At 41.4% G+C, this 17,536-nt stretch overlaps 1 protein-coding gene across 2 annotated transcripts in view; it reads right to left on the bottom strand.

The window, feature by feature from the left end:
- Positions 1 to 13,770: 13,770 nt before the first annotated feature.
- Positions 13,771 to 17,536, bottom strand: part of LOC133023394 (alpha-1,6-mannosylglycoprotein 6-beta-N-acetylglucosaminyltransferase B) — a 49,746-nt gene continuing 45,980 nt past the window's right edge. For both annotated transcript variants that reach the window (XM_061090418.1, XM_061090419.1), the window contains 3 exons: positions 17,382 to 17,456; positions 14,673 to 14,944; positions 13,771 to 13,969 (listed from right to left, as the gene is read on the bottom strand). In XM_061090418.1, coding sequence (XP_060946401.1) covers positions 13,771 to 13,969; positions 14,673 to 14,944; positions 17,382 to 17,456 — 546 coding nt within the window. The remainder of the gene's footprint in view (positions 13,970 to 14,672; positions 14,945 to 17,381; positions 17,457 to 17,536) is intronic.

The following is a 17,536-nucleotide window of genomic DNA, read 5'->3' as shown; positions in this document are numbered from 1 at the left end:
TTTTTATATGAATAAATCTGACTTTAGCAGCCATGCAAATAATAATGAATTATGTCTTTTGGTTTGAGATACTATTTATATTGCACTTATTTGAGACAACAAAGGAAGGAGGCCCAAGCGGTCAGGCCTCACTGTCGGTGTGTATAAATATATCTGTGCTGGATAATTTATTGTCTTTTTCTGCAGTGTTCATCCGATGCATATTGCTTTTTGTTGGTCACAAAGTTCACAATTGTTTTTTAATATTCATCCAATTCTTAGTCCGACTGAGCCATCACCATGCGCTGTCACAGAACTGTGTGGTTAGTATTACAACTTTGTGCATGTTATTTTCTTGCAAACTGGTCGATTGTTGATTGTTATGCTATGTCCTCCACATAATACCCCTGTGGTAAATACTGTTTGACAGTTATGCAAATCCAGTTGAGACATTTTATCTTGGCATTTTACTTTGCATCTTCTCTTTACAACCTCAACATTGGCTGTTCCAGCGATTTTCAGTTGGTCCCACATGAAAACTCTTGAAGCAGCATCTGGAGCTGGGGGGGTTTCAAAGCTTCTGCATCTGGCAGCTGACAAAAGGTAGAGGAGTCCAGCGGGGGAGATCCTGAGAGGGGGCGTATGAAGTTCAGATAAGCTTCTCTTTCTTAATCAGCCTCAGGCATAAAGAATAATGTTATGACGAAGCTCCTCTCAACAACTGCATGCACAGGCATTGGGATGAAATGGTTCTGCCTGCACAGTCATTCTCATTAGATAGAACAAAGAGATGAAGGTTTTCTCACCAAAGGCTTTGCTTTGTGAGTTGTGGCAACCTTTGTGTTGATTTGGTTTTTAAAGTTCTGGCTCTCAGCATGGAGCTGCGATATAAGTCAAACAAAATCCAATTCAATCATAAGTAGACAGAAATGATTTGGCAAACATGTTGAAAAGTGAGTGAAGCCCCAGATCCTTCTCTGCAGGCCTTTCTGAGACATGTCCTCCTTTTCCTGAGTGGGTGTTTCTGGTTGTTTTCACCGTGGTTATGTAATTCAGGGTGGCAAGCGAATTTGATACTGTAATCATGATCAAGGGCCATAGAAAACATCTTTGACTCTGTTATGACAAAAGTGATTTACTTTGATTTACTTTGAAATTCATATCCTGCCTTTTCTCACCGCTTAGTCATCTTATCCTGAGGATATTACAAAGTGAAGAAGAAGAAGTTTACTTGCATTTTTCTTCACCTATAAAACAAGTAAATGCAATTAATGGTAATAAATAAATATAGTGAAGGATGCAATACGCTCGGAAAGTATTCAGACCCCTTCACATTTTGTATTTTGCAGCTATATACTACAATCCCCAAAATAACTATTTAGTCCTTCTGGAAGTCATTATAGGTTATTGAATGTAGATTGATGGGGGATATTTTATTTTTTTATTTCAGCATAAAGCTGCAACATAACAAAATGTGAAAAAAGTGCTAGTTTCTGAATTATTTCTGCACTGTAACACTCCCAAAGGAAAGATCTTTAATCTTTGCTAATGAATTGTTGATGTGTAGATTTGCCAGCTGGTCAGATGAGACACTGCACACACATCACATAAATGTCAAACTACAAGGAGTAAGTGAGGGTGTCCGTGATGCAACTCGTGCACGCTCCTCAGAAGGAACATTTTTATTTTGAGTGCAGGTTAGAGAGGATGGCAGATGTAGTAATGTCAGGTTAAACACCATTAACATGCCACATCATGACTGACCTCTCACATTCACAGCTTTTCTCCTCCTGGCCCAAAGGGAGATGTTGTTCATTAACTGTCCACTTGAGGTCCTCAGTCATTTACGTATAAGACGAAGATGAGGCAGATCAGCAGTATAATGTAATGCTTTGCATGCTACAATTAGGGGTTAAATTAGGTAAGTAAAAAGGAATGCCACAGTTAAAAGACTGAAATATTGGAGTTATCATTCGAGGATACACTTTCGGAGCCTGAGGACAGTTCCTTCCCTGCAGTTGGAAGTCCTTGCCGTAAGGCTGGGATCAAGCTGAAACTCCAGACTGAAGCTTCTTCTCTTGGGCTTCGCGTGCTTGAGAACAACCTGCAGACGGCTCGGATTTAAAATTCACAGCACCTCCAGTGTGTTTCTGAAGCGCCATGTAGTTCAGACACTGTGGTTTTCAGGTAAGGTGCAGACTTCTGGGCCGCAGGAGAGGTGAGTTAAAGCCTGTCCACGGAATGAAGGTCAAAGTAAATATTACAAAAACTTTTCTGAGCATTTGAACATACTTGGCCAACTTGATTTCGGAGTGAGTCATCCGGTCTGCACACTTACACAAGCCCGACGCCTTTTTAAACCAAGGCTCGTGAATAAGTGCTACAGGAATAAAAGATTATTTATTTATATAAGTGTTTCATCAATATAGCTATAATACAGAAATTGAAAGTACAGCAGCAGATAACAGGATCTACATAGTACATGAATAGAATCTGCCTGTATTAGTTATACATGCATACTGTATAAGCTGTCTGAGCATCAAGGATTATTCTTTTGATTGGATATTTTATTGAAGTGGAAAGAAATTGTGTAACTATTTAATTCAACTGGTACAATATAAATGTGATGTTTAAGATATTATTCTGCTTGAGTTTTTTTTTTTTTTTAACAGGGAAACGATTTCCTCCACCCCCACACACTAACCCTGTGTATTAGCACCATTATATTTTGCTCAGTACTCTCATGAATCCACTCTGAAGGAAAAACCAAGCAGGCAAAGTAAAACATATGAACAAAAGGTGAGTTTTTAACCCTCTGTGCTGTTTTTCAAGACGTTTATGCAGCGGATCCCTGTCAGCTCTGGATGTACAGTACAAAGAGAAATGACTGAGATGAGCAGCAGAAAGAAGTTCTCATTGTCTTAATTGAGGCAACAAATTTGTACAATGACAGGTTTATTTTTACTTCACACCCATCTGGAATATCAAAGGAACTGCGGTGGTGTATTCGGTCTGGGGCGATATACCCGTCTCCCAGGATGCAGCGTGACTGCTGCCCCTTGTTGTCACCTTGAAGCCTTCCTGAGCACAGCGTCAGACATGCAGCTGTCCACACCATCAGCACGGTCACAGTCTGGAAGAACCACGGCACCGCACACACACACACAGAGGCTAATGAAACACATCCCCTCCCTCCCCCACTGTAAAACCCCACATCAAACAGTGACAGCTTCCAGTATGCGCCTAAGGATCGAGTTTGAAACAGAGTGACATGAGGTGTGATTTATGAAATCCCATGCCTCTCATCTGAGAAAGAAAAATAGATTTCTTTTTGAGTGCTGAATACTTCTTCAAAGAAACATCAAGCAGTGCAGGGAAATTAAAGATCCCTGTAAGATGGAAAATCATGTTATGGCCTATAGGAGGTATAGTAATCGGAGAGCAATACATCCCAAACTGGAATTAAACAGGGTATGGAGAACAAGAAGCAGACCCAACAGACATAGATCCTAAATCATGCTTCTTCAAGCCAAACTGATATATTAGCTCAGGATGCAGAGACCATAAGGATGCCAGGACCATGACCCAAAACAAAAAGGAAGTCCCTGCAAAATCCATGTCAGGTTCAGCCTGGTACAACTGCTGCAAAGCCACGAGATCCAGATGTTTATTTTGTACACACTTATAAATATCAGCCCATTAAACATGCTTGAGGTTCCTCATTAAGATTCATTAATTAATCTCTGAGAAATCAAGGAAAATGTTGAAAAACTCACATTAAAGAGAGATAAAAAAACATTTCTGGATCCGACCCCAATCCAAAATTGTATGTTTACTTTCCTGACCAATACTTCCAGTATGTTGCATGGTAATCCGTCCTGTAATCCTTCTCTAATCTTGTTCACAAACATACAAATCAACCAACAAACCCACAGGGAGGTTTAGTTTCACCCAGAAGTGCTCACACATGTTTGTGGGTGACACACATACAGTACATCACTACAATAGATGTCTGTACTACTTTACGACTTTAGAGAATATGGCAACATTTCAAAGTTGAAATGATTTTTCCAGCTCCATAGAATGCGACAAAAAGCCAACGGCTAATGGAGCAATGCTAAAATGTGTTGTACAGGTGTTAGCTGTAATTATAGATGTGGTGTGCAGATCCATTTACAGAGTTGGCAGCTGCAGTCAGTTTTGCTTCAGGTGTAATGATGATCTCAGGATCGTTAATTAATAAATCTATAATGTGGCGGTCGTCTGAAATGAAGATGGATTGCAACGCTCTACATCTGAGGCCCAACGTGACAAATCACTCGTCCTACGATCCGCTCAGAATCCGTCATCGTGATGTATGCTACCCGCGCCCTTTCATATTCAACTGAGGAGGATGCTGGAGTGAACCAGGTCCCAGAAGATTTAAAGATTATCATCATCGTATCCGTCATCTTGGCTCTGTTGTTACATCACGGAGGGGACTCTGTATTCTTCAGGGTCGGGGACTTTTATGGAGAGTTTCCAGAAAATACCATACATAACAAATGCATCTGTCTGTTGTCAGCAGCTGGTTAGCTTAGCTTAGCATAATGATTGGCACCAGCTAGCCATGACTCCATCTAAAGTTCACTTATTCCAATGTTGCATTTATTTTTTGCTGTTTGTTTAATCTGTACAAACAGTTGAAAGCAACTTGTGGTCTTACAGGGGATTATGTGGCAGACTGTTACTTACTTGACGGGAGGCCAGAGCAAGAAGACGGGAGCTCGGTCAGGAAGTGGTGAAGCACAGAGTCCAGACACCACAGCGTCTGGAAAACAAACTGAACTTTGAGAAAATACAGTGTTTGTAGTTTCCTCGATCATCATTGGAAGATTAGCTGCCTGGAATCTGGACAGCTGAGGTTTTCATGACGAACATTTTGAGATGATGGAGCAGGAAAAGCACAGATGTTACACACAACATCAGCAATGTCTCTATTCAGTCTGTAGCCTTGGGGCCTTTATATTTAAATACTTTATATTTACATCGGAGGGTGGGTCCTCTCTACAGAGGCAGCTATGTTCTTTACAGTCATCCGGACTTGAGTATTTATGACAACTGAAGGCTGCCACAGGTTCTCTTTCCTGTTTGGAATGGGAGTGTGATGTGAGGGGTGTTCAACTGCAACATTCAACTTCACCACTAGATGTCACTCAATTCTATACACAGAACCTTTAATTGTAAACATTTTTAGTAAATTAAGTCCAACATTTGATTAAACTTGACTTTCAACCTTGAATTTAATACCATTTATTCTTCTGTAGAGTGTTTAAGAGCAGGTTCAGCTGGGCACTGACCATCGGTAAGGTTTCACAGCCTCCTTGTTCAGAGGTGACGCTACAAAAAAGAGAGAACAAGAAGCAGTTCAGAGGTTTTTCTTCAGCTCTGAGGTCGTCTGTAAGGACTCACCCTGTTGCCAGAGGTAACGTGCTGTCAGATAACAGTGCTGACGTGTAATTAGCGTGCTCTGACAAGCCAGGCAGCAGCTGTGTGCGTCGGTGCAGGCGGAGGCCTTAACCAGCTCGATCAGAGTGGGAGATTACAACAGGGAGATGTGACAGTAACATGCCAGCCTAAGTTATTTGTTCACCCCGATGTCACTCAAACACTGAACGCTGAGCTGATAGAACGACCTGTTATCAAACACACACACACAGTCTCACACACACACACACAACTTCATTTTAGAGTCACTTTGTATTCCGTGAAGAATAATTATCAGGCCATTATGGAGATCTAACAGCTCAGGGAACAATTCTCTATAATTACATTGTCAACCTGTATGAAATGATTTGCCTGTGCAGGTGGCTTAAGTGATTGGAAGGAGAAACTTCTGCGGCGTCTTTAATTGGATTTCTCAAAATAGTTATAGAGCGTGCTTATCAATTATGAGAAATACCGGCAAGATAATTATTTCCCTCTTGAAGAAATAATCGGTATTGACAGAAAAAAATGATTCGTAGAGATCATAGAACATCATTCAGGTCAGTGTCAAGGGATTAGGTAACAACAAACACAACGCTTTCCTCAACCCTTGAATGAGTCCGGGTATTAAACCGCAGCAACAGGCAGGAAGTCAAGGGAATTGATCAGCTGTGTTGAATCATTTATCAAACATCATCTTTTACCTGCTTGGTTTGAGCTGAGGGTTCGTCTGAAGTGTTTCAGGAAGCAAGAGCATCGTTAATCAGGGGTAAACATATTAATGATGCACCACAGAGGATGGGAGTGTTGGCACTCGCCCATTTCTCAGTCAGGAGACGTCGTCTGTGACACCGGCCGTGCAAGAGAGGCAAAGATGATGTGATAATGATGTGTCGTGTGTTTTTTTTCTTGAAGCTAAAAATAAAAACAACTCCAAAGAACAAACTCTTTACAAACCTTTCCTCTTATTAGGGCCACACACACACTTCACATAGGGAAATCCATGAAATCCATCTTCTGGAGGAATCCACTATCAGGCCTTTCTGTCTATGAAAAGAACAATCTGGTTAATTCTCTTCTGTCCCAACATTTTCTTTAGTACCAGGTCGAACGGTTCATTTGTTCGCAATTAGGGATTTTTAATCAATGTGAAAGTACAATCAATATCTGTATATAAAGAGGGATGACATGTCTCCACTTCCTCCCACTATCCAAGAATGAAGCCAAACTATCCAATATACGAGCACTGCCATCTTGTGCTTTTGGAGCCACTCGATCAATCATGAGCCAGCCCTCAGCTGTCAATCATGATGTTTCACCCCATTTTTATAGCATCAAATAACTAATTAAAACTAAAGTTAGCAGAAGAATCAACACTTGGAAATAGATGTGTGAGAAGAACTACAGTCTTTGAGAAGATGTGTAGACTTCTGAGTTAAGTCTCATCTCCTAACATGGGGGAGGAGAGGATTATGACCTATACTGCACCAGGTGGCAAACAAAACAAAATACTTTGGCTTCACTTTTATGGAGCTATCATGTCATCCATCTTCATTTATATATCTGTGAGACAAAAATTCATAGAAGTTTAATAACTGGACCTCCGGCGCAGTTGATTACTTGGAACTTGCAGACCGGCCACATACAGTCTCCTCCACTTCTCCGCGGCCCCCCCTCACATCCCCTATCAATCCATCGTTCCCTGAATAACTCATGAGAACATGCAGCCTGCTGGCTGTAGAGCCGCATGACACTTTAGATCTCTCTAAAAACTTTAACATCAAGGTCGTAACAACACTGATCCGAGAAAACATGTTTTTCACTGATTCCCACTTGAGAGCGCTGCCCTCTTACCGCCTATCCCTGGTATGAAGTTCGTAGGGGAACACTTTGAAGTCGCCTTGATAAAAATCATACACATGCTGCTTTTTTGCCTTTCCATCTTCTCTCCTCCTCTTCACTCTTTCCAGACTCCTTCTCAGCCCCCCCGCCTCTATCCCTTCACCCGTGATTCCTTTTTTTTAACCTTCTTTCCAACCATTTGTCTTCTCCTCTCTCCCTCCGGTTCACTTTCTCTGCAGGACGGTTGGTCGTTTTTCACCTCTCTCCCCTACATCCAATTCCTCTCACGCCTTCTTCACTTCTATTCCAGCTTGACAGCTCACTCAGATCAGCAGGGCAGATGGTCTGGTTACGGGGGATGAGGATCACCCTGTGCAGCCCCACCTCTCGCAGGCTTCTACATTGTCAGGCCTGACTCCCCCACAGCCTCCCACTTCCACCTATAAGAAACCACTGACAGCCAGTCCCTCTCTTCAGACATGAACTGCCTTTTCTTAAACACAGACGAGTGTGGTGGATTGGTCCCTCCGTCTCCAGTGGGCTTCACCCTCAGCTCTATACTCTGTGATAGAGCGTGAGGCAGTGAGACAGGGGAGACGGATGCAGCATGGATGTCTCTAGCTGCGGCTGCCAGCTGGCACTGTGAGCCACGGACGAGGATGACTCAGTAACTGTGGAGTAGCCTCTTGATTTCTCATTGTGCTGCCACCCTGGACATTCATTACTGAAGAAATGAATGCAGATGGGTGTGTTTGTTTACTGTACTGCCTGGAGGACACAACTCTGTGAGCATGGGGCTGGAAAAATAAGAAAATGAACATGAACACACATCAACAACAGTTTACCAGGACTTGTATAACTTAAACCTTCTGGCTGGAGGAAAAAGTTGAACTTCGGTGGAAGCATTTCAGAATACTGATACAAAATGCATCGCTACCCTGGAGAATGTATATAAAGATGATGGATGATACGTCTTCATTTCCTCCCACTGTACAGAAATGAATCTGAAATATCCTGGATGTGAGTCTGCACAGCAGGGATCAGGGGATGGAGCCACAGCCGTGAAGTCTCACTGAAACGTTAACTTGACATATCCCTATTTTTATTGCATCCAATAACTCATTTAATCCAAACTTTAAAATTTACACTTGAACATACATCATTGTGATAAAAACTGCAATGACAGAAACCATCCTTAGAGAAAAAGATTAGTTTGACTCACACTTTGACCATTAAATTTGGTCCATGTCTCATCCACTGCCAGCCACCAGGGGGCAACCAAGTTGCTTTGGCTCCACTTTTTGGGGAAACTGTCCTTTATCTTTATAAACAATCTGTGCAGACCTTGGCACTCGGTCAATGCTCGGGGGGGAAAAAAGGATTTCACTTCATATCAGTTTTATCAAGAGTTAGATGGGGGGGGGGGTCTAAACTATCTTTATAACTGTCTTGTAATTTATTTTATTGAGCATTTTACACGGCACTGGTATTTAAACACTAATTTATTTTACCTGCATTCTTCTAAACCTCACCTCGTTTTGTCTGTTTTGAAAAGTGCTCTATAAATAAAGATGATTATTATTACATTATTATAGTCGAGAGGATAAATACCACTGCCACATCTTTCAGCAGCTGGTTATCTTAGTCTAGTTATCATAGCTTGTGTGAGTGTGTGTAATGGTTCTTTTCTGGAGGCATTAGGCTGAAGAATCAAACAGAGATTTGATATTCACTCTTCTTGCTCTGCCTCCTCACTCCTACCTGCGACGCCTCCGGTTCAGTTGGCTTCACTGTGGCAGAGAGCAAAGTCTTATCATCCTCCGGGCAGAGCTCTCTTTAAGAGGTGAGCAATCCGTTATCTCAGGTGCTACATGCACATCAGATCCTGCGAAAACAGGCACACGCACCTCGAGCCAAGTTTCCATTCAGCTTATTCACTTTGTTAAATTTAGCGGACGCATTAGTTAGCTCCGCGTCGGCAGATCCATTCACATTCACCGATGGGTCTGGTGGCCATTTTCCATTTCTTAGGAGTGTTATTAATGTTCGTACAATAAAAGGCCTCTGGATGCATTAGACGTAGTCAGAGCAACAAAGTGTGTGATGTGCCAAATAAACTTTTACCCAATCTTGAAGGTTGTGAGGAAAATACATTATTTCTCATCAACAAATACTCTAAGTGCAGCTTGTTTGTTCTATTGTCAAGTTTGTGAATAGCGGATCTAACAGAGCCCTCCACAACGAGAGGAGCCATCTTTGAAGGGTTCTGGTCCGTCTCTGTTATGTTCTTTATTGGTGTTGGTTTGTTGGTTTGTCAGCAGGATTGTAAAGAACTATCAAATGAATTTCCTTGAAATCGAGTTGAGGGGGAGGGAAATAAAAAGAAGATCAACCCACAGATAAACGGGCGGATCCAGGATTTTATTTTTCATTTTCTTTAACATGGCGAGATGAGGAAATAGAAAAGGATTCAATTAAAGCAGCAGAGCTAAGAGTGAAACTATGAATAATTATATGTATTATCTGTTGCTCTTTGCATTATTATTCATAATTTGATCCTTTAGTTTTCTTCTTATTAAAATGAGTGCTTTGGCAACACATGTGAATGTCATATATAATGAGCTATCAAACATGTTTATATAACCACATATTTGCAACTGCAATAGCTGTCATGAAACATTTTTAAGCTGCAACATATGTATTTAAAATGTGTAATTACCAACCTGCTGCACCAGAGTATATATATTTGTGTGTGTGTGTGTGTGTGTGTGTGTGTGTGTGTGTGTGTGTCTGTGCGTGTGTGTGTGTGTGTGTGTGTGTGTGTGTGTGTGTGTCTGTGCGTGTGTGTATATAAATAAAACTTGAAAAGGTCACTTAGACTGACTCATATTTCTTCCTTTCTGCAGGTCTCCATGTCTCTGTGAAGCAGAGAGTGTTTTTTAGATTACATCCTATTATTATGGAGAGAGGTGTCTATACAGTATGCAGACACAAGGAGCAGGACACAGAGTCATTATGTGTTATGCATTTATCACTATGGGAGGCAGCGAGAGTAGAAGGAAGCTCGACTTAGCTGTATCGCCAACACTAAAGAGACACCGCCTGCTCATGGAGGAGATAAGGTGAGGACTGAGATTTAAAAAAGAGTCAGAAACAGGAGCAATAATGTGGATGAACTGGGGGGAAAAGTGAGTAAGAGGAAGAAGGTTATTGGCGAGAAGGTGAGAAGAATGAAGGTGCCTCCATGCGCGTGCAGGAAAAGCCATTAATCCTGGTCTGTGTGACCTCTCTCTTTGGAAAAATTGGCCTGACACACCATGAATCAAAGTGTGTCCTGGTCTCTGTCTAATTCACCGGTGAAGAAAACACACTTTCACACAGCTGGGAGACTCACTTCTCAACAGTCACAGACACAAGTGGACTGTGTAAAGGATTTTTCAACCATTGTGTAACTTAAAGTCTGACTTGGGTATGAAACATTTATGAATTCAGACAAGAAGACAATTCAAAAATTAAAAACCAAAGGTAACTATTGCGGCAATTCAAAGTTGGTCTGTAATCGGGTGGATGTCGACAAAACAAACAAAAACAAATCTCTGGTCCACTCCATCGCCATGAAGAAAATAGAGCTTCTGGCATTTTTTAACATTGTAATGATTTTCTTTAGTGCTTGAAAGGGAATTTACTTTGTTCCTTTACATCTGAGTGCACAATACCAGGCACAAGGGGAAGAATATGTTGAAACTTAGTCTGACAGGATTTGGTTAAAATTATGTTTCATAGGCCCGATGACTGACAGTTGGTAGCATGTTCAGCTAAAGACCGGTTACTAAATATCATATTTCTCTGGTTTAAGCTAGTGAACTGACAGAGACGGGAAATAGAGCAACCTTTGAATGTTGTAGAGCGGAAACATGAGTGAGCTCGTTTCTCTGTGTGTGGCTGAATAGGAAAAGGCTCCAGATGTAGATGGGAAGCTTTAGTGAAAAGAAACGTATCATTGGAAAAACTCAGGCAGTGTATGCATTATTATTTTTTCAGAGGCTTTGCTCAAGACCTCAATCCTCGACATAATAGCTCGGACGGACACAAAGCCTTTGTGACTTCTGCTACCACACACAGACAGTCTCTTTCCCTTTGGTTTCTCACAATGAAAAGAAAGTTTAATATTACTTCAGAGATTATAAAGTGCAAGAGAGAAACGTGCATATTGTGAAATGGACTTTTCCATCAGTCAAAGAGACGCTCGCGCCGTCATTTATTGAAAACGGGCAAATTCCAATTCTGTCTACGGAGGACGTCTCATTAAAATCTTCTTATCTTAGCGGCGGGTTTCAGCTTCAGTGGAGCAGCAGCTGCCATGATAATGACTTTGGTGACATTTCAGCATTTATGTGCACATTACAATATCCATCTGTATAGGTCATTTAAAATAAATCAATAAAGTCAGAGAATTTACCTAATAGAATTTTTAAATTAAATATATAGTCACTTTATAATAGTGTGAATCATTTCTGTTTTGTCAAAAGCCACAGTTATGCATGGGTGGTATCATGTTTTTCATAATTTCATACATTGCACTGGGGTATACGTCTGATATCAATTCCACAGTCACGTCTTTTTTTGGATTACATTGAATCGACTGAAGCTAATAAATGTCGCTAGCAGAGCAAACTGATCGGACTACGTTACACTTCTATCTCCAAATAATTTGGCAATAGTTATTCTACATCATTCAACCTACAGTATTAATACTTTAAATTATGGTGTAATGTTTTTGTACCAACACTGTACCAGGACAGTACAGGCCATTATTTATATTTGAGTATTACTAAGGATGTTACAGATTCTACAAAAAACTAACCTCAAAATTATTTAAAGTTTTACCCGAGTTCCTTTGGATACAGTTCAGAAGGAGAAGAACACCTGCACACAGACCAAACACCAATGTTGTCTCCTCCCTCTGTCACACTTAAAATGCAAACATTTATCACCTAATTATTCAAAATGTGTTGCATGTCCCCATTTAACCAAATCTGCTGCAGCACATCCAGGTTCTAAAATTATATTCAAATGTAAGTACGGAAGAAATATGAAAAAAAGCCAAAGTGTGTTATGCGCTTGCACAAGAGATTGTAAGAGTTCATTATTTGATCTGTTATTTTCCCATCACTCAATGTTCAAAACGAGAATTGAATGCCGAGTTTGTGGATGTGCTGCCCAGCTTCTTTCACCAGGCTGCACCTTGAGCAAGTCCTGAATACAACTTGAAAAATGTAGACTAAATCTTAACTCAATGTGGAAGTTTGTTGTGATTTTACAGGCAAATTAATAGTTAATTACATACACGTGTTTGTTTTCATAGAAATAATAGGATCAATATATGGCAGTTGGTAAGAGAGGGTCTGAGTGGTCCATTAGTAAATATGGAAACAATCCGACTGCCTCATAATCACGTTGCAGATCTTGGCGTTCGACCAGGACTGGTTTTGGCCAGAATCCCAACGTTAACACCGAACCAATGTTTGCTGGGTTATTTGACATGAGGAGAATGTGAACCTGCGAAACTTCCTGCCAGTATTAATAGGAACAGCAACAAATAATTTTACAATTCCAGGGAGCTGTGTTCACAGTCATTCTGCAGCTCATCTCTGTGTAGAAGGTCAAAGCCTGTTTCTGTAATTTAAAAAACAAATGTTTGCTATTCAAGAAAATATCTTGCAATCTTGCAATCTAGCAATTTGCAGTAATCAACCCAAACGCTATTGTCATCTCATATCCATAAATTGCTTTACACTCTAATGAGGCCGAAGCAGCATCGTATGAATATAAATCAGTCCAAGAGAAATAGTTTCAATATTATCCTGCATTTGTGAAATTGACCGTAAAAGATTAATGATGTCTGACACTTTGAGTCGTACTTTTTCAAATGCAATGAATTATAATAATTTCCACCCATGACACCACGTTTTCCCCTTCCCCTTTTTTATTAAACAACACTTGTTGTAATGTACAAATCTATTCATTACAGCACATGTAAAATAGTACATCTCAGCATGGTGTAAATGGCTTTGGGTGCATCTTGTACAAATATCCAAACTCTACTATGACACTGCAGGTTTTCACACGACACGGAGCAGACACACTTTGTGATATTCAAGCATTTGGCAACTTTTTTTCTGACGTAATCAAAGCTTCCCTTTTGATTGCTCAGGATTTATTTTAATTATCTAACCGATCCATCGAAAGACACCCTCCATCATGACTTTTTGTGGTGACTGCTTCAAACCCACCAAAGTACAATCATGCAGTTTCCCTGAGAGGTTGATACCACTTCACCTACTTTGGCAGCCGGTCCCATAGGTCAGAGGTAAGGAAGTAGATTCATACAGTTCTTTAACCACACACTCTGGTGGTCAGAGACAGCATCCTGGGTCTCGCCAGGAGCTAGAAAGGTGTCTCCGTCCAATGCTCCTCCTCTGGTCATAGGCAGTCCCTGCACAGCGCCACCTGGCCGACACGATAGTCCCTACAGGGGCACAGGCGCTGGTATTTGGCCCCAGAGCCGGCGCAGCTGAACAGCAGCGGGTCCTGCTGCAGGCCACATTCAGCGTGCTCTGCCGAGAAGGCTGGGAGGAGGTGGTTCATCTCCGTCTCCAGTGCCTCACACTGGAAATCCAGCCTGGACACAGAGACACAAGAGAAAGGACCCGATGTCACATTTATTGTTTTCACATTTAAAGGGTGTTAATTGTTATTCCATCAACACAACACACTGCTATGTTTAATATGCATGTAAGCAGGAGTCCCAGAGGGCAGCAGGGAGTATTCTGCTAATAAATTTAATATTTATGGTACAGTGTTGCCTCTAAGACCTCAAGGGAAATATTACAGGGAAAAGAGTGAGCTGGTGTTTTCTACTTTTGAAATTGGAGGTGCAAATGAAACATAAAACTGTGAGGAGGGAACGTTAGTTAAATTTATGACTTGCAGGGCGAACTCCTCGAGATGTTACATCAAATTTTTAAGATTTTAATGTATTTTTAAAAAGGCTAAAGCATAAAGCTGATATTTCAGAATTAATCCTCACATTCAAACACTGCATTTGAGACAAGTAGTGAAATAAACAATATCTGCATCTTCCAAATGTACAAAGCTGTGTTTGTCATGTAAGAATTATATAAAAACATCATGTTTTATCACCACTTGTTTTTACAACCCTCCTGATACTTGCTGATGAATTCCAGTTCTGTCACAATAAGAAATAAAAACTAGACATGGCTATTTTTTTCTGTAGCTGTTATGTCAGTAGGAGTTAAGGACGACATAAAAAAGTTAATGTGCACAGTCATTTAGCAAATTATCCAAATGGAGAAACATCTTACGCGCTGAAGGCCTCCTTAATGTTGATGAAACGATACAAGGCCGGTTCACAGATTAGTCCTACGCTCTCACACGCCTGAACACATGACCGGCCCTCCAGCGAAGCCAGAAGTCGCAGTGCGCTAAGGGGGGGCCAGGACTCGTAGGAGCTGGAGTTGGAGGCCCAGGTCAGGAGGCTGGAGTTGGGCAGGAGGGTGAAGGGGCTTGGGGGGCCGCCCAGCCACGTGCTCGACGAGTTCCCCGGAGGGAACGGAGCTTCAGGTGAACAAAAGTCCTGCAGGTGACAAAAGATCAAATGGCCCATATCAGTTATAACTTAAGTGTCATTTCTTGGCTGAGGTCAAATCAGCACCGAGCTCCGATGCAGATCTGTGACTTCAGCTCAGACACACGGTCTCTGGGCGGCTAACACAGGAAATAATGAAGGAACGGTTACAGCACAGAGGTGCTTATCAGAACTGACAAGTCCTCTCGACAATCTTCCAGGACGAAAATGATATGAATGCGGTTAGACCGCCCAATAATAAATGATGTTTGGAGGCAAAATTAGGCTCCGGTGAAAGCCAAGATTAGATTCCTCCTCCAGCTGGAGCTATTCATAAGAGCCAGGTAATAACATTTCTCTGACTTGTCCCTCTGGCCTCCAGACCCGTTTATTAAACAGGCTCCTCGTGCCTGCAGGCAATAACCAGGCTTCCAATCTCTCCATCACCTCCACTTCTCAACAGAGATCTCTCACACACACACACACACACACACAGACACACACGCATGCACACACACAGACACACACAGCTCGTCATGAACAGCATGGAGGTTTGGAAATGTCGCTATTTGTAAATGTATCATTTTTTATTCCATAAATTGTCTTTATCTTTGCTTTTGAGTTGGATTTGAGTGTGAGGTTTGATTTGTTTTAAATCTCCATGAGTTCATATCATTGTCACTGTTGACAGGTTTCACCTTTTTGACCATTGAACCATATCATAACTTCTGATGAGTCAGAAAATGTCAATTCCTGATCAGACGGAAAATAAAAAAGGCCAAGTTTAATAAGATTACCCTAATGAAAATGGATGGAGGTGAGAGCGAGGAAGAGAGATTCTGTCGCCAAGTAGAAAAACGAGGATGTGACATGTGAGCGACTTGTGAAGTTGGACACAAAATTGGAAAAGTCCGAGATGGGGAAAGAGAAGGTTACTGACGACTGGAAGGAAATAAAGGGAGAGGAGTCTGATTGGGAGTCTGACCTTGTACACGCTGGACGGTCAGTCACAGTCACAGTCAGACACGGGAGGCTGAGTGTGTGTGTGTGTGTGTGTGTGTGTGTGTGTGTGTGTGTGTGTCTGTTTGTGTGTATGTGTGTTTCTGATAGCAGGGGAGAGATTGTGTCAGAGCAGCAGCTATAACACATTCCCAATGCCAGACACTATAGCAACCATCACAACATGGGGGATGTGAAAGAGGATGACAACATCTATCCAAATATATATTTGTAAAAGTGTGTGTATACAAAACAATATTTGTTTTATCTGTCTGCTTGGAGCATCATATGGACATTTGAGTCTATGTGATAATCTATTACTGTTTTTGATTTAGCCACATCTCCTGATAAAGCCCAGTTTGCTCTGATTGGCCACTGACCCCTCTGTTAGACAGATAACTGTTTTGAACGCATGTAGGAAAGTTGGCCTACGCTCCAGCTTTACCTGGCTTTGTTAGTAGGCCGTGCAAGACTAGTCATTGGGCATGCATTCTGCAAATGTGTCACGTGAGATAATTTTGCCTCGGATATATTGGCCGGCTTTGGTCTTTTTAACTGTACAGACCTTTTACATTGGGTCCACAAAAACCTATATAACACTAGAGGAAAGAGAAGCATCACATGTTTCCCTCGAGGACAGAAGGGTGTGTGCAAAAGAGCTGTTTTATTTTTTTAGCTACAATTTTACATTCATACACACAGGATGTCTTGAAATCTGTGAAAAGTTGAATTGAAAAGGCTGAAATGAACAGGATCATAAATGCAATGCTTCAAGGTCAGGCAGGACGAGCTGTGGTTGGAAGTATATCCAGTCATCATGGACATTCAAATGTGGAGCTAAAAAACTATTTTTCTGACCTTTACTTTTCCTGAGGCAGAATTTGTGTCTAATTTGTTGCAGAGGTTTTAATTTATTCGGAGCTTCCTGAAATCAACACAGGGTAAAAACTTCTCATTCTCCGTCTTCCATTCAAACTCTCAGAGTTAACGCTTCCTCACTCACTCAACCTCTGCCTCAGCATCAGGTTTACTACAGTAAAAGACAATTTATTGTAACTAGGATGTTGCAATACATAACGTTTGGTATTAACAGGTGAGAGAAGCCAGGAATCTACCAACTGCACCTGAGAATGTCTGGTCCGCACCAGCAAGAGTCAAGAGAAGCAGGTAAACAACATAGAAGAAAGTGATCTGAACTCAGGAGGAACCAACACAGCTACAAGTAGTAGTGATAACATGTTCAATGCAAACTATCAACAACTTCTAACACACCTGAGAGTTGAGGACAGTAGGTGTAGTAACCAATGAGAGTAGAGACACAATCTGCAGCTTAAATTTGATTAACAAATCGTTTCGGCGTCATATCGTACAATTGACGCCTTGATCATGTTATTCTCGCTAATGATTTGAATTTTTGACTTTGACTGATTCTAGTTTCAACACCCACCTGCTTCTGAATGTAGGCATGGACTCTCTCAAGCATCCCCTCACAGGTGTACTCGTACGGCAGGAACGGCTCCACCTGCACACACAGATGTCCCCACAGATGAAGACACAGCAAGAGGGGGGGGAAAGAGTCCACAGAACCAAGCCATTGTAATT

The sequence above is a fragment of the Limanda limanda genome, chromosome 17 (assembly GCF_963576545.1).
Source record: "Limanda limanda chromosome 17, fLimLim1.1, whole genome shotgun sequence".
In the NCBI taxonomy this organism is placed as follows: Eukaryota; Metazoa; Chordata; class Actinopteri; order Pleuronectiformes; family Pleuronectidae; genus Limanda; species Limanda limanda.
The sequence above is the reverse complement of the archived record's forward strand: the minus strand, read 5'-3'. Positions and strand labels throughout refer to the sequence as shown.